At 41.0% G+C, this 24556-nt stretch overlaps 1 protein-coding gene across 1 annotated transcript; it reads left to right on the top strand.

The window, feature by feature from the left end:
* Positions 1–8891: 8891 nt before the first annotated feature.
* DSCC1 (DNA replication and sister chromatid cohesion 1) lies at positions 8892–23589 on the top strand. Its single transcript, XM_042036583.1, has 9 exons — positions 8892–9127; positions 10672–10840; positions 13305–13439; positions 16320–16410; positions 18687–18825; positions 20420–20469; positions 21594–21751; positions 22225–22373; positions 23166–23589. Exons 1-9 carry the CDS (start codon positions 8916–8918, stop codon positions 23272–23274), a joined length of 1212 nt encoding a protein of 403 aa, XP_041892517.1. The 5' UTR covers positions 8892–8915; the 3' UTR covers positions 23275–23589.
* Positions 23590–24556: the final 967 nt, after the last annotated feature.

Here is a 24556-nt window from a genome sequence, read left to right as displayed (position 1 = left end):
ACTGGTGGATACCTCAAGAACCAGAAGTTTTCTGGTCAAAAGAGAAAATTAAAAACAAAAATTGTATTTTAAATCCCACGGAACAACTCTATCAATGCTGGAATCATGGAAATCCTTACTCAGTCTTGCCACAGATCTCCAGATACTGGACTTCTGCTTCTAGCATCCAATCTCACTTTTGGGAAGCACCTCAAGATCTGTACTGGATCTGCGGTAACAAGGCCTATTCCAAACTACCACCCCGCTGGCGAGGAAGCTGTACCCTCGGAGATATCCAACCTAACTTTTTCCTTTTACCAGAAGATGTTGGAAACCATCTAGGAGCTGCACTTTATGATGAACTGACTAGAGCTAAAAGACACGTAATAGGAGGAACACAAAAGTGGAAGGAAGAGGAATGGCCACCAGAAAGAATCTTAGAAACTTATGGACCCGCAACATGGGCGCAAGATGGAAGTTGGGGTTATCGTACTCCCATCTATATGCTTAACTGTATCATCAGACTCCAAGCCTTAATCGAAGTAATTACTAATCAAACATCCTTTGCCATTGAACTATTTAACGCACAACAAATCCAAACCAGGGCCACTATCTATCAAAACCGCCTTGCCCTAGACCATTAGCAGAAGAAAGCGGAATGTGTGGTAAATTTAATACATCTGATTGCTGTTTGCACATAGACGATCATGGAAAAGCCATCACAAAAATTACTCAAAATATAAGAAAAATTGCCCATGTTCCAGTGCAGTAGTGGCAATAACTTACCAGTGCAGATTGGTGGAATTACGTCTTCCAAAAAGAATGGTGGAAAAAGATTTTACTAGTCATTGGGTTTTCCCTTACTGGTCTAATTTTTCTTCCCTGTTTAATTCCCTGTTTTATTCGTTTAATAACTTCTGTTGTTCAAAGTATGCCCCTTATTCAGGATCTCCAAGGACAACGACTTCCTCCAGCCTCCACCCAAAAGATCATGCAAACTGGAAAAGAGCAAAAGCTAGCCCAGCAGATGTGGGACCATTATAAAGAACTCCCTGAGGAGTTATCCGCCTTCACTTAAATGCAAAAGCCAAACAGCCTGCGCAAAAGAGAAAAAGGGGGACTTGTAATATATGAAATCCACCAAATTGGCCTTTGCATGTTAAGTGCCCTGATTTTGCATGATAAGATGTTAAATGTCCTAGTTTCACATTTTGCACATTAAGTGTTTTAATTGCCAAATTAGTCTTTACATACTTAAAATGCCCATCAAACTAGTTAAAGTTACTGAGTTAATTCTCAGAATCATTTAATCACACAGTTCCTAGTTAAAAATTCCTGTTAATAAAATACTCCCAAGTTTAATCCCTTCCTTAAGCTTTAAACTTACAAATGTATTGTTTTCTGCACATACCCAAGTTATCCAAGTTAATTAGTATGTTTTAAAAAGATTCTTAGAGTGTTTATGGTACAGTTTTAAAAGTTCCTTAAAATGTTTGTTGATTGTTCTGTTTTAAAAGTTCTTTGAAGTGTTTGTAGTGCAGTTTAATGCTTTTGTTAATTGTCCTTAAGTTCTACCATTTTCCAAGCCCAGCTTCAAGAGCAGACTTTTAACTGTCAAAAGCTATTTTTAGTCTCCTGTCCATTAAGCTGCAACTCAGTTCCATGGCAACATGAATGTCAGTGAGAACATTTTCCTGCCTTTCAAGCAAGTGACATCATCCCCAAACTTTACCCCAGACGACAGCCAGCCATTGGCAGGATCAGTTGACCTCACTTCAAGACTCCACCAATCGCACCAGACCATGGGGCTGGACTGTGGGCGGACCTGGGCGGAGCATGGACACTATAAAACTCAGTGCACAGCACTGGAGCTCGCTTTTTGCCTTGGATTAGCTGTGGATGAAGTCCAATGCTGGTGACTCAGGCCTCTATCTTCCAGAGAGACCATTTTAATTACCTAACTTGGGACTAGCCAAAGTTAACCCAGCGTTGCAGGCTTCCTGTACTGGGGCCTTGTGCCGATTAGGCCTAAAGGTCTCTAATCGCTGCGGACCTGGGTTTTGGGATTTTTATTTGGGTTTCCTTACTAGTGGATTTTCCTGGACTGAATTATTTTAGCTTTAATTAATTTTTTTAATTATTCTTTTAATAAAACAGTTGTTAATTTTTAATTAACATCAAGAGTGGTCTCATTCTTCACACAAAGAAATAACATAGCCAAGGAGCAGGTCTCTAATTGCTAGTTGTCTCATAAGCATTGGGCATCTGGGTTCTTGCTTGTCACACCTGCATACGATGAAATTCTTAAAGTCATTTCCAAACTGTTTGTGCTCTGGCTATTTTGGCGTATGCTTTCCAGCTTTGTTAGTTGAGTGTTTCTTCTCCAGTCTTTCCAGACCAGAACCAATTTTTTTGTCACTGAGATACTCCAGGCTATTGTATGGTTTACACAAATATTTATGTTTGGTCACAACTGTTTATTTTCACCTAATTTGAATATAACTGTTTTGCATATCCCTGGTGGCCTGTTAAGACTGACAAGACAGCCTTGTCTGAGGTAGCAATGAGCTATCTAGTTATTTTACTAATTGGCTGAAATTTTCCCTGTTTGAGTCTTGGACTCATTAGCTCCGGCTTTGTGGTGCTTTTCTGGCTGACATCACCAGGTATGATGGTTTTACTGGGGTACAGTAATACAAATGAATCAAGGTCTGCAACACAGAATATGGAAGCCACTGTTTTGCAATTTTACCTTTCACTAAAAAAAAAAATGTTTAAAAAATTAAAGTATGTCTCAATAACCAACTCCAATGGAGAGCAGAAGATTGTGTGCTCTAGTGATTTAGGGGGGTCTGAATTTATTTAGGATCCTGAGTTATGACTATAGCCTGAATATTGTATTTAACAGAGACAAGCACAACTAGCCTTCATGAACTTGGTTAACTCTTTTGTGGATCACAGTAATTTTGACTTTCACCACATCTCCCAAGTTCCTCAATGTGTTGCACAGAAATTGATTCTCTCCTGTTATCCATTACTTTCTGTTCTTTTCATCAGTAATCCCCAGTTCTTACATTTAAGACAGACTAGACAATCATTATTTAGGATAGGTGTGCACCATGGATTTGTATAGTGGCATAATGATATTTTCTGTGTGGTCTTTCTTTTCTCTTTCTTGTTTTCCTAGGAAGGAAATGTAACACATTCATTGTAGACAGTCATTCTCCCAGTGTCTCATGGGAGTCTGAAATGTGCTGAAACAGCATTTAAAGCTCTAACCCCAGTCACACCTACAGGTTCGGTGGTCACCTTCTGTACTGAAACACAATGAGCATGTCCAAGGTATTTCTAGACAATGAGAAACTGTCATTTAATGAGCGAAAATGTAACACACATGCTCATTTTAAATATTGCAGATGGCATTCCAGCTGAAGAAAGAAATCCTTGAACTAGGGTTTATGAGGCTTTAATCAAAACGAGCCTCTCTTGTGGAATAATTTCTAAGAACTGTAACTGTGAATTGTGTAATTATCACTGAGCTGATAATGTGTTGCTGTATTAAACTTGGGCACTGTGCCAGTCTTTCCAGTGCTGGCTTTATCTTTTTTTTTATTATTTTCTCAGCTACCTCTGTTGTGCTTTGAAGGACATCTCTAAGTTTCTAGTGTGTACATCTTTGTCATTTGAACACCCCATTTCATGTAGCCCAATCTTTCACTACATTTTACTGTAGAGCTCCCAAGCACTTGAATTGCAATCACATGTGGGAAGTCATCCTCCTAACACACTACCTAATGACTAGAGCCTGACAGTGGTAACGTGCACTGTTACGTTATCTCCTGCTTCATTGTTCTATGTTTCAGTTGTGGAGCTTTGGATTTACTTCTTTTATTTGATTTGTCAAATGCCCTTCAGATTTAATGGTTGCCCTTCATTTATTTAACGGTTCACATCCCTGATATTTGACTTCTGGGAAAGATTATACAGGGCCAAGAACTTCAAAGGCCAAGACTGTAACAATCTTCAACAATCCTTTTTCTGTTTGTCGACTTCACTCAATTGTCAACCACATTCCACTAACACTAATTTTCATTAACATTTGTCAATTGAAAAACTATGCCAAAGCTTGTCATGCTTGAGGCTTGACTTCATTCCTGCCCCCTCCCCAGCCCAGCTGAGGATGCAGAAGCTATTTAGCAGTTCAGTCTACTTCTCTCTTATGCTGACAGGTGTGTACACCTTATACCTCACAGCTGTACATTCACAGCAGCCACTTAAAGCCTCCAATTGGCACCTGGGTGGGCTGATTGCAGTCAGTGATTAGTTAAATTGGGATGGCTGAATTAACTGCTTCCTCAATGTTGCGGTTTGAAGCTGGCTAAGTGCCAGGCACCCACAAAAAATTATCCGCTTATTTTCCTCTGCTATAGCTGAGCAGAGGAGGGGGAGTTGAAAACTTCATGAGTTGAGATAAGGATTAGGGGAAAAACTCTTTAAGGCAAAACAGGTTTAAAACTTAAACAGTATAAAGAAAATTTATTAACAGAATTAAAAGTAAAAAGAGTAATGAGAACTAAAATAAACCTTTAGAATACCTTTCCTTCCCAGTCCTTCCCTCTTTCCCACCAACCACACAAGGAGACAAAACATGGTGTTTTGGTCAGTCTTTCACTTCTTAAAAAACATTTTTCAGTTCACTTAAGGAAAAGAGTTTCTTCTGCTGTGCTGTGGGATCCTTCCCACTGGAGACAGTTCTCTGTGAACTTTTCCAGCGCGGTTTTAACTTTCACAAACAGCAATCTGCCCGACCTGCTGTAACGTGAGTCCCTCCCATGGGCCAAGCAGTCTTCCCACAACTGCCAAGCGTGGGCCATTTTAGTTCATGGGGTTTAGTCTTTTAAGGATGAGCTGTTCTAGTTTGGAAGCAAGGGTTCTCTATCTCTGTAAGCAAGGGTCATCTCTGTTTGGATTCCTCACTAGATTACAGCTTTTCAGTATCCACGCTCTCCAGCATGAGTACTCTTCCTGACGGGCTGCGGGTGGATATCTGCACCCCCCCAGGCACCTAATGAATTACAGGCAAACAGTTTGTTGTATTATAGTCCTCACCACGGCTTGCAGAAGAATCTCAGCTCCGGCGCTCGGAGTACTTTTTTCCTCTCCTTCTTTTCACTGACCTCGATGCTGCCATGATGGTTCTCCTCACGTGTCCTCACTTTTCCTTTTTCTCTGACTCGGAAGAAAGTTGGTGTCTGTAGGTTCATTTCTTCTCAAGTTCCATCAGTTGAAAAGTTCTTATAGAGATTTGCTGCACTGAAAAGGTTGATTTCTTCTGGGCTCCATATTGGGGAATTGTTTGCCATGTTTTCGTTGCTGGCCACATGGTCTCTGCCCGCACTGCACGGGCGGCCCCAGCTGCGTTGTCCCGACCAGCACCACATGGGCAGCCCCGGCCTCAGGAGGGCCCCAGCGGCCGCCTCACCACCGCTCAAGAGAAGAAAAAAGAGCTTCCCGCACTTTTTCCTTTCTTAAATATGTCATCACAGAGGCGTTACCAACTTGTCTAATCAGGCTAGTAACCTGCCCATCATCAGAGCCTTCAGCGACTGGCTCTGTGCTGGACACAAAAGTTTCGATCAGCTTTTCTCCCACCACCACCAAAAACCAGGCTGTGTTAAAGCAACACATTCAACTCTTGCTTCCATTCTCCTACAGGTGAGTTTCACCCCTGCTTGTACCATGATGCAACATGCTCCTGACACTTTCAGCCCACCAGACTAGCTCAAACTGAAAACAGAACTCATTTATGCTATAGCAACTCCAAAGCAAATAAATAACCCCACAATATCAATAGAAAATAATTTCAGGATCCTACCAGGCTCCTTTGCCATAGCATGCATTTCCTTATAAATTGACAGCAACATTGATAGTTCATCATCTCATTTTCTGTGCAATTTAAATTCATTAAGTGATTCATCCATGTTTCAACAAGCCAACTTCTTGAGTTCCCAGACAAAACCATTTTTGTCAGTTAGGTCACTGCTCTAAAGCATTCTCAGTGAAAACAGACGCATAATACCAGTTGTTTCCTGAGAAATGAGACATATCTATAGATTTATGTCCATGTGTTTGCTGATAGGCCAGTTGGCTTCTGCCTCTTAGAATGGATCAGAGCAGCATTCCCATAAGTAGGGGCTTCAATATACAATCCAGCTGCTGATTTCTACCAAACTTCCAGGAAATTTACCTACCAAATTTGCTTGACGTTGAACAGCAAGCGAGGGACAGGCAGACAAAGATGGCAGGCAGCACAAGCATATACGTTTCCGTTCCTAAGCAAAAATATGTAAAAAGCATCTTCAAGCAGAACTACCAGGATAAACAAAACTGATTAGAAAAATTAATAACTACTACAGATGTTCCTGACCACAGATCAATTCCAACTCCTGAATAATATCCAGTGATTTAATTCCTATTGGGTTTCTGTTACATAGCAGAACTCTTAAGATACGAACTCCAGGAACTTATGCCTTGGATTCAGTCTCTTGGCTATACCAGAACCTTTTTTTATTTCACAGAAGGAAAACTAGAAAGAAGAAGCAGGCACGCAAGGTCATTGGAAAATTGCACAAATTAAGGTATAAATTAAAGCCAGCACAATTAAAGTGCTATTTAAACAGTTAGTAACTATGTGAGCATTTACTTGGTAAAGTGATTTTCTGGTTTACCTAAGAGGTGTGCAGGAAGAGATTTACATTAAAGCAAAATGTAAGTCTCAAATAAGGCTGTACACATATCAGTTTGCACCTACACATTAGTAGAAACTAGCCAAAGCTGGAATGCCTCTCGTTTCCTGTGTGCACAATGACGGTATTTCCACCTCCCAATAACTGAAATAAAACATGAAAACATGATAGATGTCTGAGTCTTTGAACAAGCCACTGCACATGTGTTCTGACAGACGTAACTGCCTAATAACTTCGGTCAAAGTTTTCTCTGAGACCAATTGCCTCACTGGCACCACTCAGGCACCACCTTCTGAAGGCAGAAGATGCCTGACTCAGTCACATACAACAACAGTTGGTCTCTGCCAGGCTGGGACTGGACCAAGCCAACTCCATCCCACCAGCTCCCGCTTCAGGTTCCCACATAAAAGGGGTTACAACTGCCTCATCTGGGTCATTTGGCACAGACTTTGACCAAGCACAGAGGTACTCTGCAAGTGGATAGACATAACTTAGGAGCACTGAGTAACTATTTGTTAGCTGATGCACACAGCAGGCAGCTAGGGCTAATACACTACCAGGCTGAATGTTAATATGCCCTGCAGCAAAAATCAGTGAGTGTCTGAGGAGCCAGTTGTCCTGGACAAGGCAGAGAAGAGGCATCCTGTGCTGCTCCTTGCAGAAGTCTGACTCCCACTGCTGCTGAGCTGCTGTGTTCTGAGCCTCCGCTTCTGTTTTCTTATGGTTTAAGGACGTCAGTAGACTTCCCCTTGCATCTCTGAGCTGCAGACTATTTCCATTGCAATAATTGCGCATGCCTGTGGTTTCCACTCATTTCTGCCATGACTTTAGGTCAAGCACTTCCTCACCACTTCCTCTGGCAGAGGGAGCCCTGTCAGGCCACAGCAAGAACCTGAGATGAGTCCTGAATCATGGGGAGACAAACCTCTGTGTGAGGGATGTGCAAGCCCTTTCTTAAGGGGTCATGCATGGATGAGAACCTGCAGATAGCTGCCCTCAGTCAGACCGTCCCCAGAAGGACAGAAGGACCTGGCGTGGGTGATGCCAGTGGGTGGCAGCTGCCTCAGCAGTGCTTTCCCACCCACAATCAGGCCCCATTGCTGTCTCTTCCTCTCTCCACAGTTGCAGTCATGCTTTGGTGTCAAGGAAGAACCTAGAGAGTGCCACAGCAATGCTTCAGGCTTGGGGCAGTGTGGCTGGAAAGCTGTCAGGTGGAAAAGGGGTGCTGTTCAGTGACTGAACATAGGCCAGTGTGTGCCCAGGTGGCCAAGGCAGCCAGTGGCATCCTGGCCTGTATCAGAAACAGTGTGGCCAGCAAGACCAGGGCAGTGACTATCCCCCTGTACTTGGCACTGGTGAAGCCATACCTTAAGTCCTGTGCCCAGTTCTGGGCCCCTTGGCTGGAGTATGTCCAGAGAAGGGCAACAGAGCTGGTGAAGGGTCTGGAACACAAGTCTGATGTGGAGCAGCTGAGGGATCTGCGGGTGTTTAGTCTGAAAACAGGGAGGTTCAGGGTAGACCTTAATGCTCTCTACCACTTCCTGAAAGGAGGCTGTAGCCAGGCAGGGATTCTCCCAGATAAGAAGTGACAGGATGAGAAGAAATGGCTCAGGTTGCACCAGCAGAAGTTTAGATTGGATATTGGGAAAAATGTCTTCACAGAAAAGGTGGTCAGGCACTGGAACAGGTTGTACAGAGAAGTGGTGGAGTCACCATCCCTGGAGATGTTTAAAAGACATGTAGATGTGGCATTTAGGGACATGGTTTAGTGCTGGATTTGCCAGAGCCAGATAAAGGCTTGGACTTGATTATCTTGGAGGCCTTTTCCAACCAAAACACGTCTATGATTCTATGTTGCCTCAGAGCTGGGCAGTGACTTCCATATTGGGCCTGGTTTTGTAGTGTTTTGTCTTGATATTTGATTGCGCATTTTGTAGATTTTTACTGCATTTTTGGCAAAACGAGAGATTTTACTGCAGCACAGCCCGGCTCCTGTGCAGCTGGGCAGAAATCGGGAGGTTTGTCCCAGATCAGACTCGGCGGAGGAGCGGAGGGGAGCGATTCCCCGTGCAGTAATCCGGAGCAGTTCCCGCCCGCCCCGTCGGGCGCCGCTGAGCGCGCGGCCGTGAACCGCAGAATCAAGCCAGGCTGCGCGCGCCGCCGGGGCCCGCCTCCCCGGAGGGGCGGGGGATGGAGGTCGTGGCGCGGAGTTCGGAGCGAGCGGGGGCCGCCATGCGGAGCCGCGCCGAGGTGGACGCCACGCTGCAGACGGCCAAGCTGAACCCGGCGGAGCTGCTGCCGGCCGTGCACTGCCTCAGCTTCGGCCCGCAGGCCGGCGGCGGCGAGTGCTGCCTGCTGCAGCTGGAACCGGGGCTCTGCGCCGAGCTGGAGGCGGGGCACAGGTACGGCGGGTGCGGGGGAGGCGGGGCCGCCGCGGTTCGCGCCGCGGGGACACCCTGTGAACAGCGCTTTGTCCACATTTGTGTTCTTCTGATGCGGTTTGCATAACAGCTCCTTAAATTCCTTAAACCTGTCTGGGTTACATTGGAAACTAAAAATTCTTTAACCTATAAGAAGCTTGTTGAGTTTGTTTGGGGTTTTTTATATGGACAGCTTCCTGCTGTGAAGGCTTCTAAACAAAACTCAGAAGGTGCTGGAATAGGCTCCCCGAGAAGTGGTCACAGCCCCAAGCCCGCCGCAGTTCAAGAAGCAATTGGACAGCGCTCTCGGGCACATGGTGTGATTCTTTGGGCGGTCCTGAGCGGGACCAGGAGTTGGACTCAATGATCCTTGTGGGTCCCATGCAGCTTGGGATATTCTATGATTGTATGATCAGTTCTATGAATATAGGTTTAGAAAAGAGATTATGTCTCTAAAAGAATCCTGCTGAATTTGCGATTTTCCTGTATGGATGGCAGGGTGCCTACAAGATAGATAAATTGGCAGGGAAGGATGTACAGTATTAGCATGGGCATGGGGTAGGATGGTTATGTGACACCAAACTCTGGACCAAGAGCCGCTTCTAGATAAGTTTTTGATACGGTTTTAAATTTCTTCCTTTACAGCAATGCCAGTGACATAAGGAAAAATCTTTAAAATAATACAATATGAAAACTCCCTCTAAAGAAGGTAGTCTCTGAGATGTATGTTAGTAAGCCCATTCCTATTTAGTGCAATACTGATGAAGTGTCATCTGTTAGAGGCCTGAACCATGTTGAGGACCCCTTGGGGCACAGGTGAGCTTTGCTCATGCATGCAGGCTTTGGGGAGCAAGAGGAGCAGTTCAATTAAATTGAATCTGAGCACTTAAGTTAGTGTAGCCTGGGAGGGAACTGTATGTTCCCCTGTTGTGGTCCTGCTTTGGTATTACCATATTCTCATGCAGAATCTTTACTTAATCAAGTATGTGAGCTGAAGAGAGTAGTTTACATTGTCCAGAATTGTTCTAGAAGATGATTTTCTTTCCCGTTTGGAATCACTTGCAAGAAAATAGATATTAATTATCTGAAGGGCTCTGCACAATAGACACAATTTCTGTTTGCTTTCTTGTTTCACACTGGGCCAGTTTCAGTCCTTATTAAAGAACAGCTCTATCTGTAATCTAATTTCTAAGATTAGTGAACTAGTTCAGGCGTTAGGCATCACTTAATCAGTGTTTCAGGGGGTCGTGTGAATCGGTGTATGACTATAGGTGTTCAGCTGTGATCTGCATGAAAACTTCAAATGCTTGTGTTTTGAGTTTTCTCACATTAAAATGGGAAAACATAGATTAATTGACATTTGAATCTTTATATTTTGGTAAACTGTGACTGCTGCTACAAAACAGAACTGCAGTTCATAACTTCTTTACAAATGTATAAATGTGAGACAATATCAGACAAGTTTAACAAGTGTTCATCCTGAAATAGAGGTAAAAATACATCTTTATGCTGGTTTTTTTTTCCAGCCTAGTAATCCGTGGTGAAAAGGATGAACATGCAGTGTTGTGCAGCAAAGATAAAACTTACGACATGAAAATAGCAGATACCTCAAATATGCTCCTGTTTGTTCCTGGTTGCAAAACTCCAGAGGAGCTGAGTGCAGATCCGGCATCTTGTAACGTTATTCATTCACAGGTATGTCTTTCAGGGTTTTTGTTTGTTTGCTTTAGTTCTCTGCTTTCTTATTCTCTGTAATTTCTTGTATTTTGTCCAAGATGTATATATGAAACCCAGCTGGGATTCAGTTGCCTAAACATAGGCTTCTAATGCCATTTTAGATGCCCTGTGGTATTGCTTAGCTGCTATTGCAGGCTGCCACTGGAGAAAGGATGAGTCTCCTGTAGCTTCTTTGTATATTGACCAGCTCCAGGAGGATGTGCTTATAAATATGCTTTTTACACAGGGCCGTGCTATGTCTTTAGGGCCCTTCTTTTGAGTTGAACTTTCTCTGTAATATACGATTATTATTGTTTCCAAGAAGTTAAAACTTTGGTTTATTTTTAGTGCATAGTAATTACTTGTGGTTGATATTAAAAGCTTGCAAAGAAAATATCATTCCTCAGCGTTAGCGACTGTTTTTAAAATAAGCTACTTACAGGTTGATTTTTTAGGAGCGCATTCCCCAAAAGGTAGATTTTACCATGTCATGCCTGAATACTTTTTTTAGTATTTTTTTATTTTTAGTATTTTAGTATTTTATTTTTTTATTTTTAGTATTTTATTTTTTTTAGTATTTTATATATATTTTAAATATAGGAATATATTCAAAGGTGGCTCTTTCAATTAGCATATCAAAACATTTGTTGGAGTGAATGACTTCAGAGTTCTCAGTTTAAAGAATTCGTTGTTCTCTGCACTTCTGAAGCATAGTTAATAAAATTCTATTAAAAATAGCTAGGCAAATATTAGTTAATTATTTGCTGTAATGGACATAATGGCGTCATTGAGGAATAATCCTGCTTCAACATCTTCCAAGTTCTTCCATGAGGTCCAATGAGCTAATGTAGAAAGTTAATTCAAGCTGAAGTAGGTTAATGAGAAAGTAATATTCTTCCATATACTTTTTTTTTTTTTGTGCTACATTTAATAATTTCACTATTTCTGTGAAGTTACACATCATAGATGTGATTTTTAGGAACTATTTTAGAAGTTTTATTTCTAAGAGCTCTCAATTATTTCAAAAATGTTAGATGGTTCATTGACACAGAAAATTGTGAAACACAGCAAAAGATACTATATGTACTCAGTTCTTTGGGGGCTTCACTGCCCTTCACTTGCCGTCTCATTGCTGATCTTTGTATCACTTGCATGGCTGATACTCGCAGCCAAAGCATCTGCCATTTTGTTCACCTCACAGAGCCCAGCTCAGGTTATGAGCTTTGGAATATAAATTAGAATTAGTTATTTTCTTTTCTATGCAGAGTATCTTACTACCAAATTGATCAGAAAACAACTTGGCAGGAAAAAAGCCTAGCACTTAAGTAAATGCTATTTGACATGGAGCTTGGAAGTTTATCAGGAAATTGGTGTTTACGTGAATTTTTTGCCAAGCCAGCTATGGAATAGTTTGATTAAAATTGAGAGATTTCTCTGTTTTAGAATTTGTATAGGATTTCTTATCTATATAGGTGATTCTTCTTATAATTCATTTAAATGGAATATTATTTTAAAGTTTTGGTGCTTTTTTTTTTTTAATGGAGAACTTGTAAAATACCCCAAGTACTCTGGTAAAGCACTTAGGGTATTTTAAAGTATTGTCTAGAGGTTTTTTCATGGAAGCTTTTTTAACACAGAACTAGTGATTGGATCAGGAGTCACTAAGCTGGAGCCTGTTTCGCCTCTGCCATTCTGTTCCCGTTTCTGTCAGTTTGGTAAATAGCAGGAACAATGCTGAAAAGTCTCCAATAGTCTGTCCTCTTCAAAGAATCTTGTAGGAAGTCCAAGCTGTACCCTGTGAAACACCACAGGATTACTCTGAAAGTAAAGCTTTGGTAAGTTGGTGTTGTTGAATCAAGTACAGCCGAGCTTCCTGTTGCACGCTCTTCATTTGTGTGTGGACTCAGGGCAAGGAACAGAGATGTCTGGTCAGTTGTGTGCAAGTGTAGCTTACTGTCCTTGTTAATGTCTGCTTTGCTTGAGCTTAGGGCTGTGATGATTCATTAAGGAGTAAAAAGGCTGTGAAGTAGATCCCAAGCATGGGAAGAAGTGGGGAAGATAGAGTCAGGTTAATATAGGAGGGCTTTTATGGCAGTAGTATAATTTACTATTAAGACAAAAAGCAGTTTTGAGGGGAATTGTGCAGAAATATCTCCCGTGGTGATTTCCTGTCATTTGCATGCAGAGTTGAGTTGTTACCTTTGTCTTACGCACTACAAACGTATTTTTATCAATCAAAAGTGGATTTTTATTCTTCATTGTCTGTAGTAAATTTTTTTACTGAAAACACTTCAATGATTGTTTTGTTGTCAAATTAATTACCCTATTAATAGTTTCTTGTTTTCAGTGACTTGATTAACACTTCTTGCTGATAATTTTTGGTAAGCAGCTTTGAATCCAGATAGTATGTTAGTGTTTTAAGAGTCACTGTTTTTTCTTGTAGATTGCTGGTTTCTCCAATAACTATTGGGAATTAAGGAGATGTCGACCAAAACTGAAGAAACTGAGGAAGCTTTTAATGGAATATCCATATGACGGGCCTGATAGTCAGAAAGATCGGACTTTGACATTTTCAAAGGTAAATCAGCTGTGTAGATTGCTTTCTTGTAATTGGTAATGAGCAAATTAAAGTGAAGATACATTCTTAAGTAGAAAAATCCCTTTCCTCACATGATTCACAGTGTTTCTTTGAGTTAATTTTTTAACCCTTCTATTCTAAACAAGTTGGTTGTTGTTAGCACTTCCAGTGGATACAGGTAAGCAACCTTTTTATTAGTTACAAGAGGAAAATGAAGGACACAGAAGGAGACTGGGCATTTCCCTTTTCCTATGGGAAGTTTCCTGGAGGACAGCCTTCAGAACCTTTTCTAAATTCCTTGACAGTTTATATGACTACTAAGGTATAATGCAGCCTTTCCTTCTTCTTTGGGTCTGTCATGTATGAGGTCAGAGCACAGCCATGTGCAAGTCATTTGCCAGTCAGTAACTGTGATAACAAGGAGAAGAAGGGAGTTGAAGAGAGTAACAGGGATGATACAAGGCACAGAATAAGACTGACACTACAAGAAGGGAAAACACGAATAAAATCCTGTCCTGTCCTATTGTGTTTCCAGGAAATTCAATTTAGGATCTAAAGAGTAATGGAGAGACCTGGACTGTGCAGCATATGATCTCAGATAAAAGGCTGATAAAAATTCTGTGGTTTTGTTAGTTTGGTTGATACATTCTTTTCCTTTTGACTGTAAAACAAAAGATAGTTGCTCCCAAGTATTTTATGCTGAGGCTTGGTTGAAGCTGACACCAGCAAACCATCTGCGTGTGCTTGGATGTGCAAAGATGGATGTTACTTTTCTCCCTTGGAGAGACATGATGCCTTTCTCTTCTTGGATGATTAACAGACTGATTTCTGATCAGTTACAGAATCTTGCCCCCAGAATTGCCTGCCTACTCTGATCTAGGAATAGAAAGATGTACAGCAAAATAAGAGATGGTAAAGGTTAAAGGGCTTAAATTGTCTAAAAATTATAAGCATTGACAAAGGCTAGCAACACGGAAAAAATCATATTAAGTATTTATTCATAATATTGAGTATTATAAAAAGATGTCAGTGTCTTCCAAACGTTAGTGCCTGGTTTGAGGATTGATGACCATTTATTTGGAAGGAGAGTGTATTTCCTCTGAATGAGCTTACTCAAGAACAACTAGATATATCTTGATAAATGTAGACAAGTCTTAACCTTGCCTCTGGTGGAACTCTGAAATGAATCTGAAAGCTCTCCAGGGGAAAGCTCTTTCCTATGGGACTAATTCTCACTGAAATCCCCAACAATATATGTGTAGTAATGATTTCCACTGTTTTGTTTGCTTACACTTAATATTTATCCTGAGGTGCTAGGGTCACCTTTAATCTGTTTGAAAACAAATTACTTTCTTCTGGTCGTTTACTGTAAGCCTCTCATGGTTTTCAGGACTGTATCATACAAGAGAACCCCAGCAAAAAAGCCATAAAGATCAATGGTACTGGAGGCAAGCTGTTGCATAGTGATGTGATTTAGTAAACTAGAGGAAAGCTTATAAATAGATAGGCTAGTACTGAATTTTACAGTGAAATGATAGGGCATACTCAGATGATCACAGACTAAGATCTGTGAATAAGGATCAGAAACATATTACACATATTCTCTAGAAGTTGCTGGTGTAGACATGGTGCAAGTCAACCCATTCCATTTTATGTTTGCAAGGGCAATGCAGCTGATAGAAGCATCAGAGCTGAGAGCAGTGATGTCTTCAAAAAAGCTGTTGGAATTGCTAGGCTGGCCTCGAAGCAGGAACATGCCAAGGACTTGTGTGCAAGGCATCTGAATGGCAGAGTTAAATTTTCAAACACACTTACTGATTTGGGGATATTTTTGCTCTCAATTGCTAGCAGTGTTTTTTTTAAGTACTGTATAATATGGTCATCGCTCATTGACATACTGATGGGAGCTTGGCCTGATGGTATTTCAACATACTCTGACAGGAATAGCATAGCAGGACGTGGAGATTCCATATTTATTAAATGGTTTTTTAACATGTGAACGTTCCAAACTTAGTGTTGGTTTGTGCCATTTGTGTTCCCATAGTCTGATAGATCTCAATCCAATACTTACTTAATCCAGTGTTTTTCTTTCTGATAGGAAATATTCTTAAGCTATAATCAACAGAACTTTAATACTAAAGTTCATTAAATAGGCTGTAATGTGAATAAAGGAATTGATGCCCTATTTCCTGTGGATTGAAGTCTGGTATTTCTTCCATTTACTTCACTCCTCATGGTACCTTCTCTTCCACCCATGTCTTTACCACAGTATCCCACAGCACCTTCCCATCTCACCTCGTAACTGTTCTGCAAGGATGTGTTTGTGTTATGGCTGGCTCTGTGCTACCTGTGTGCCAGTTGATTAGCAGACACCAAAACACAACATGTTGCTGTTGAGGTCATGGTGGAGGAGACCTTCCCTCAGTGGAGGTACTAAGTTCAGGTTCTGACTTCTATCCAGATGTGATAAGTGATTTTTGCTTTTCCTTTTCTTTGAATCTCACAGATTAAAATATGTGATTTCAGAAAAGCCAGAACACATTCACTTTTCATTCTTGCTGGGATACTTTACTTACAATGTCTGCTTGTGCTAGTTTGACATTCTGGGAATACAGGTATATTACTTACGCCTGGTACAAAGACTTTCCTGTAGTTAGACTGGGTTTTATATTGAATAACCCTTTGAGAAAATGTTTTAAGTTACAAGAAAAGTTTCAGAGAGTGTGGTAAGCCTTAGAAAATTCCGACTCTGGGGGGAAAAAAAATCTATCTTAAGTCTTCCCTTCATTATAGCTTGTAATACATTTAGCGTGGTCACTGAAGCAAAGAAGGAATAAGAATAACCTCTTTTATTTCCTTCTTTTTTTTTCCTTGTTGCAGTATACAACAGAAGATTTGTTAAGTTTGATTCAGGCAAGTGAAGAAGAAATACTCCACCAATTGCAAGTTATAGATGCCTGCAAAATTGAAGGTATTCATATCTGAAGAATATTATTATCTATGAGGAAGTAACTCTGTTATTTTCCCCAAAATATATGTCTCATTTTTCTAAGGCCCATTCCACATCCTCGTCTTTCAAGGTGCAAGTTATTTCAAAGTTGTAAGATACGTTTCCATAGATTTATGTCCTCTGCTGCTATGAATCTGATCAGAAGGATAAAGCTGAGCAGGCACTGCCAGTTTCTCTCTTTCCAGGATGATTCCTTCTTTGCTGCTACAAACACTGGCATCAGTGTCCCACCCTCAGCATATTTTTCAGCTGGTCACCCTCTTCATGAATACTGGGTATTATAGTGGGTACTGCTTTCTGTAGCCCTAGAGGAAAAAATAGCTGATTCTCAGGTAACCACAGCCCACCCTTTTCACAGTCTTTTCTTCCTCCCAGACTGAGTTTATCTCAGTGTCTTCCTACCATGTGAGGCAAGGCTTGATCAAGTGTCTCACCTTGGGACAGCTCCTACTCCTCCTTGTAGTGGTTTGGTCCAAAATACTCATTACTGTTTATCTGCTGTGAGATAAGAATTAGGAGAAATGCAAAGCAGGCACCAAACTTGAAATAATATAAAGAAGTTTATTAACAGACCTAAAAGAAGGAAAAATAAAAATACCACCTTCAGAACTCTCCTCCTCCCCCCACCTTCCTCCCTTCTCCCACTGACAATGTAAAAAGACAACCCTTCAGTCTGTTTACCACTTCCATAATGACCTTGTTCAGTCCATTTAGAAAGAGAAGTCTCTTCTTGCTCCTGCTATGAAAACATTATCACAACGAGACAGCCGCCCACTTCCAAATATTGTTCAGTCCATTTAGGAAGAGGAGTCTCTTTGCTCGCATGTGAGTCCCTTCCCCCAACTTGCAGCTTTTCCCGCAACTGCTTTCGAGGGTCCACTCTTGAAGTTTTTTTGGGGTACAATTTTAAGGTTGAGCTGTTCAGAAACAAGAACAGAGGCCCTTCTCCTTCCCTGGGAGCAAAGGGTCTTCATCATCTTCATCATTAGGACTATCTCTGGGGGCATCTCTAGGAACTGAGGTTTTCTCCTTTCCCATTTGGAGCAAAAGTCCTCATCTGGTCCATCTCTAGGGACTGAGGTTTTCTCCTTTCCCGTGTGGAGCAAAAGTCCTCATCTGGTCCATCTCTCCCTGTCCAAACGTCTCATTAAATTACAGCTGCGTCAGCATCTGCCTATCTCAGCGCAGGTGCTTTTGCTCACGAGTTGAACACTCCACCCCCCATATCTTCATGAAATTACAACAGGATACTCTGATATATCATAGCTTCACAACAGAATTTCAGCTTTAAGCATCTCCTCTCTCTCTTCCCTCAGGTTTTTCAGCTCTTCACAGCAGTAAAAGGGTTAATCTCACCTCGGCCTTGCAGCTTTGCAGCTGGAATGTTGAATGTTTCTTATCGAAGTGGAGAGGGGGGAGAGCCGAGCCGCTCCGGCTGCCCACAGCAAGGCAGTGGGGGGGGTTCCACGGCTGGAACAGGTCCATCGGCTCCAGGATGGCCGTGGCCTGGCCCGGCCTGGCCCGAGCAGGGCCTGGGCCGGGCCCGCTGGGCCCCACACGGGGCCCGAGCAGCCACCTGTCCCAGCACCGGAAACAAGAGAGAGCTTGGGGGGGGTTTGTCTATTCTTAAGTGTGCATCACAGAGGCGATCACAACTTTAAGTGGCTTAAAGAATTGTCCATATTCAAACTGGCCAGCTGATAGGTTCTATCAGGTCCCAGAGGAAGCTGTAAGCACCCCTTAGCAAGGACATCCCTTCCAGGACTATGCTTGCTAACCTATGACACTCCTTTACTTGGCCGTGCCCAAACCCCACTGGGACACAAGGTGATGGCAGTCCTAGAGTCATCTGGATTTCTGGATTTTTGTGAACTTCTCTGGACCTGACCTTGCTTTGTAGGGCCAATGTATGCAGTTCTGTGCCTGAACTAATTAATAGTTTTTTCACATCTGATTCATCTTGGAATGATATTTGTAGTGTCTTTGTATCTGTGGCAGTTAAAGAATTACTAAAGAATTACAAACAATTGAGATAACTAAGTTTCATTCTCCTTTACATTTGCTCTTATTATTTAGTTCCTTTTCTCAGCTTTTAATCCTGGAAAAGACACAATGCTGCTGCATTTTGTAGAGGTGTGACCTGAATGTCCAGACTCCAGTAATGTATCTTTATGGCAACAGAATTAAGGTATTAATGTTCTCCTTCTAATAGTGTTTTGTGGTGCTCTGTTTGGCAGGATATTGGAGAATCCTAGACTTTGACTATGAGATGAAACTCCTGAATCACGTGACTCAGCTAATAGACTCAGAGTCCTGGCCTTTGAGTAAGGTTCCTCTATGTGCCTGCCTTGAAGAACTTGGATCTCTAGAACCCAGGTAAACAATTATTTTTAGTACTTAAAATTGCCTACATTTGTTATTAACTATTAATAATTACAGTACTTGTTAACTGTTTATTAGAATTATAGTCTTGCAAATCTAGATTCTAGTTACCATGGTCTAAATGATACATTTTCTTTTTTTCTAAAAATATACAAAGGAATTTTTAGACAGATAGGTTAGTAAACTGATTTTAGTGTTTATTGTTAGTATTTCCATTGATTCATAGTAGAAACATTACTGCTGAGTTGTAAATGATGGAAGTAGCATGTACTTAAGTTGTAAATTGCTGAGCATCTTGAAATACCTGTTCTGAAGCTATAGCTAGCCAAAAATGTTTGGTTTACCTGTTGCATACTATCTGAGAAGGTATCCCCTGGGCTTCCTTTTCTTCAGGCTAAACACCCCCAGCTCCCTCAGCTGCTCCTCATCTGACCTGTGCTCCAGACCCTTCACCAGCTATATTCCCTGCCTCTGGACTCACTCCAGCCCCTCAATGACTTTCTTGTAGTGAGAGGCCCAGAACTGGACACAGGATTGAGGTGCAGCCTCACCGGTGCTGAGTACAGGGGGACAATCCCTGCCCTGGTCTGTCACTATCCCTCTGGCTCTGTGGCTTCTGTTCTGGAGCGCGAGGTGTAGCAATCTCTGAAAGGCATCTCCAAAGCGAAGCCGCTCCACGGGATCAGCTATATCCACTCACACACACGTGCACGCACAAATGCACGGACAGCTTCAGTAATATGGTCAGTGGCAGAGAGGCTGGAAGGTTCTTTGCATAGATTTCCACGAGAGCAGTTTATTGCTTCTACACTGTGAAGGGTTCTAGAGGCAAAGACCCAGAACAATGGAGAACTCAGGCTTAACTACGGGGGTGGGGCTAGCACCAGAAACCAAAGGTGTGAGGGCACGGAGGCGGTACAAAGGCGAGACAAGGGAATCGGGACCCATGGGGGAGCTCTGGCAGAGTGGCGAGGGGCAGAGGCCAATGGGGGGAACCTGGAGTGGAAAACTTTCTATGGCATGGAACATATAAGGTAGCAAGGAGGCAGAGCAGCCAACAGCCAACCGGGGAAGCAGAACTGGGGTAGATTAACGTAACAGAACAAAGCATCCTGGGAGAGGCTTTTTTTATCACCATGACCACTAAGTCTCTGGCACCAGGGACTGTCTTACTGAGAACTCTCTGTCCCTTGTACCACAGGCTAGCTGGCCACCACACTGGTCCTGCTGAACACACTGTTTCTGATACCATTCTTTATCATTTCAAAGAAGTGATATTGCAAGAATCTCTTTTCCTTATTTTCCTTATGCATTTTAGTCTTTGCTAGTAACACCTAGAAAGTGGAAGAGACCTTTGTGGTTGACAGGCTAAATCAGCTCCCATCTGTTATTTGTCCTCTTTTGTTACCTCTTTTACTTCTATTTTTTTAATCTGTTTCTTCATTTCACCCACAAAAATGTGTCTCATAATCTAGTCTCTTCAATTTATTTTTTTCTCCATACCTTAATCTTCTTGGTAACTGTTTCTGTAGTGTCCTAAAGAACAGTGTTAGAACTTGATTTCTGGGTTTGGTTTTTTTTTTTCCAGAGAGATGATAGAACACATTCTTGTAAGCTATGGCAGGAAATACGTTGATGGTAAGTTTTAACTTTGCATAAAAGACATAGTTATTAATGAGGAAATGTAGATTTTGTGAAGGATGGTCCGAACAAACGAGTTTGTTACAGTGCCAGTATAAGGAGGGAGCAAACTGGGCTAAAAACCAGTACAGTTATTAAAGGAGGTTTCATAGGAAAAAAGGCTATTAAACTGTACAAGACACAAGGGAAAATTGTGAACAGAAGTACTGGAAGTGATTTATTAGGTGTCCACAAGCCATAATTTTGTGACTAAAGAGAGATCACTAGTAAAATTTAGATGACTTCTCTCTTTAATACCCTAGAAGGCCTCAGATATTTAAGCAATTAATTGTGCTATTGTGAATAGTCAATGGCATGAATTCAGCTTGCCTGAAGTAGGTATCTGCCTTTGATCTCTTGAACTGCACCACAAGATCCGCTGGTTGTATTGATTAGATTTCCATTGTCCATCTCACATGCAGATACAATATTGCACTGCCTTAGTCTGAATTCTTTCCCACAGTTGCTTTCATCTCATCTTCGGCTGAAGGAGGAGTTGCACTCAACCTTAAAGCACATAGGAAAGTAACTGGAGTGACAACAGACTCTTGTCTTAATATATTTAAGTAGGTTGCACAAGGAACAGTTTGAATTACAGACAGGTGGCTGAAACAATAGAAGGAAGTGTTTATTCCTGATTTTGTTCAGAGAATTTTAGCAAAGTCAGTGTGAGAGAAAATGAAGTCTTATCCCTTCATAATCTCATAAGGGTGATTAAAGAAGTGAAAGTTTAAGTGAAATTGTTTAAGCAAATGCTTTAATACAAGCCATTCAGAAATAGGAATGAAAGCTGTAGGAGAAACAGTACACTGTGAAAGGGGAAAACATGGAGGGCAAATAGGTTTATTGATATGAATTGATACTGTATTTGCTGTATATGCTGTATTCTGCATAATTTGTTCTTGAGAATAAGATATCATAATTTATCCAAATTAATACCAAGTCTCATTACTTCCCAAGGAAAAGAAAAAAGAGGATACTTGTTGTATAGAAGACTGTAGAACAGAATGGAAATACAAGGCTGTTCTCTGTTCTTTTATCAAAAGGCAAGAACCCAAGATAACCTAGTTTTTGCTTCTCAGCAGGGGAGGTTTTCTTTGAAATGTGTGAAGATAAAATATGCAGAGCTATAGCACAAATGCTTTTGCAAAATGCAGTTAAATTCAATCTATCAGAGTTTGAAGAAGTCTGGCAACAGAGTGTCCCTGAGGGGATGACAACAAGGCTTGATCAGCTTCAGGTAAACACATAAAGATGTATGGATTCTTTTGTGAGTAGGCTGTAACTGACTTGTGTCATACACAGATTTTACCCATTATTGGGTATTGTGTTGTTTCTGTCAGCTTTTGAATTCAAGTGCGCTTTATGACATCCTCTATGAGCACCAGTAGTCTGGAATCATAACAGTTCAGGTTGTTGAACAGATTGTAGAGACAGCCAGTAGAGTAACAAGCGCTATGGGAATCCTTTTCCTCAAAGGAAGGCAGAGAGATGTTGGAAGCCAATGGATTATCCCTTCCTTCTTGTCATAAAGAAAATTATAAACACTGCATGTAAAACAGCATCTTTATGATACTTCTTCAGTTTGTCTCTGGTAGTGCAGTTGTAGAAGGCTTTGGATCTGCAAAGAGCAGCTTGTATGGAATACTGTCAGAAAGATGGAAGTTTAATTGTATCTGTATTTAACATTTTCTTTCTGATGCTGATCTGCAGGGCTTGGCTCTTGTGGATAAAAGTTCAAGACCAGAGACCATCTGTCTGCTAAAAGTAGAAGAGTTACCTGAAGACAACCAGGAAAGATTCAACAGCTTATTTGGCATACGAGAAAAGTGGACAGAAGTGGATATTACCCCTTATATACAGTAAGGATGTATTTCTTTTTATTAAAATACAATAAGTATTATATTCTTTCCTTTTTGCATAACTGGCTTCTGATGAGCTATGATCTAGTAGCCTCAGCTACTAAACTTTGCATTTTAAATGAATATGGATTCTGTATGAATAGAATACCCACCTCTGGGATCTGTAACTCTTTTTTGGATTTAAATGTGTGTAAAAAGCTGATGCTACTGGATTTAAATAGGTGATAACTCTCATTTGATTAAGGCAGACTTAATTCAAAGGCCAAACCTCCTGACACGTAAAATCAGTCTCTATATTTACAACACTAGAACTATAGAGCAGTAGTGCTTCCTGTACTGCATCTTTTGTTCCTTTGGTCGTTAAGACTTACACTACTGCACTATCTGGAATGCCCAGCTGTGATATATTTGAGCAGATATTGATGGTAACCCAGAAGTAACTGCATCAACCCTTTATGAGTGGCTCTAAATTTACAGTAAAATAACTGAATAGTTCAGAGCTAACTGTTTTGCTAGACTGAAAACTCATTAGACAACAGTAATAATAAAAACTCCCCCTAAAAACCAAAATTTTTTTCTGAAGTAAGAAATACAGTTTTGCCTATTCTTTAAACGTCAAGAAAAGTTCTAAACTTTAGGTAATTTAAAGCATTATGTGACAGTTACAGTAGTTTGGGTTTTTTTCCTAATATCCTAATCCAGTTTATTGCTTTAGTTACAAGTATTTTACAGATTCATTTTGTGTGAGAATATCTTTTAATGCCAATGTCGTGTGCTTTATTTCCTCTTTAGAGACTTGTGTGCAGAGAAGCAGACTGTTGGTGCTCTTCTGACAAAATATGCTCGCTCCTCAATGCTGAATGGTGTTAAAGTTTATAATTCCAGAAGACCCATCTCATAACAAGTATTGTTTGAAGAACTGAGGATACTGAATGTAGTAACAGTGAATGTTACTTGCTGCTGCCTTCTGGGGAAAAGAGTTGCCAACCAACTTATACAATAATGTTGTACTTGAGTTTAAGCAGCTAAGCTACTTGAACCAGCTGTTTTCTGCTCAGCTAAGGAGAGTGTGAGGGGTTCAGCTCACCTTCCTTTGCCAACCTTCCTTTGCCCAACTGCTTTTTCCTTTGTGTCTAGTTAAGCCAGGAGCCAAGCTACTTCTTGAGTACACTTAAATCTGTTTATCTGTACGTCTGAAATAAAAATTTAAAACCTCCTTGATAATAATTCAATCACTTGAATGGATTTGAGTATCAAAATGGAAATTTTAGTCTTCTGCCCATTAGTGATCATTCTTAAAGATTAAGGTTTCATTGCAGTGTTCACATTTTAAATAGCACAGAGCTCATCAAGCTCATGAACAAATCATTCCCCAATTGAGACTACACTAGTCTTGATTTTGAAAAGTGGTTCTTTTGAAGGTCATGTCTATGAACACAATCAGCACAAGCACCTGACACTTTAATACTTGGCAGAATGGCCTTTTATATATTAAAAAAACCTCGAATTGTAGTGAAGTGTGAATATAAGAGAGTAGTTGAACATTGTGTTATGAATTTCCTATAAACTTATTAAAATGTAGCTGAGGTAAAACTAATACTTTACAGAAGACTACTTGTGCTTTTTAAAAAAGAACCTACAATTATTTTTTTTAAAACTTCGTTATGACAAATAACTGCACATAGAAATTGTGCCTTAAAAACAAGGATTGTTTGCATGTCAGTAAACTAGAGTTTAATATTAGGTAGTTTTCAGATTTATATTTTAAACTTAACAGTTGTATGTTAATTGATACAAAAAGCATTTTTTCCATCAGACTCAGATGTGAGGTATGAAATACCTTGGAACTGCCAGCATTCCAGCTGTAGGATGAGCAGGGAGAAGAGACAAACTCCTCCTAAACCAAATGTAACTCTTAAGATGCACGGTGTGTGTACTTGGAATTTGGAACAGATAAAAAACAGAATAAAAGCTACTTCCTGAGCTCTGTTTATTGCCCAGTAATGCAAGGTCAGTGCCCTGTGCTCCACATTGCTGGTGCAGAGGTGTGGTGTTTGACCAGCTGTGCAGAGATGTATAACGGCTCTCTTCTGGGAAGAACTGCCTTGTTTGCCGTCTGGTTCCAACAGCTGCCGTCCTCCAATAGCACCAGAAAGTTCACTCTCGAGAGATCAATGGTAATA

This window comes from Corvus kubaryi, unplaced genomic scaffold (assembly GCF_017639235.1).
Source record: "Corvus kubaryi isolate FWS band 111438036 unplaced genomic scaffold, C.kubaryi_AGA036_p1.0 37385, whole genome shotgun sequence".
In the NCBI taxonomy this organism is placed as follows: Eukaryota; Metazoa; Chordata; class Aves; order Passeriformes; family Corvidae; genus Corvus; species Corvus kubaryi.
This window is presented reverse-complemented; position numbering and strand designations above follow the sequence as displayed.

Coding starts and splice junctions, on each gene's coding strand:
- DSCC1 (XM_042036583.1), top strand. CDS start 8,916: ATGGAGGTCGTGGCGCGGAGTTCGGAGCGAGCGGGGGCCGCCATGCGG. Junction 9,128..10,671: donor GAGCTGGAGGCGGGGCACAG/GTACGGCGGGTG, acceptor TTTTTTTTCCAG/CCTAGTAATCCGTGGTGAAA. Junction 20,470..21,593: donor TGGCAGGAAATACGTTGATG/GTAAGTTTTAAC, acceptor TTTGCTTCTCAG/CAGGGGAGGTTTTCTTTGAA.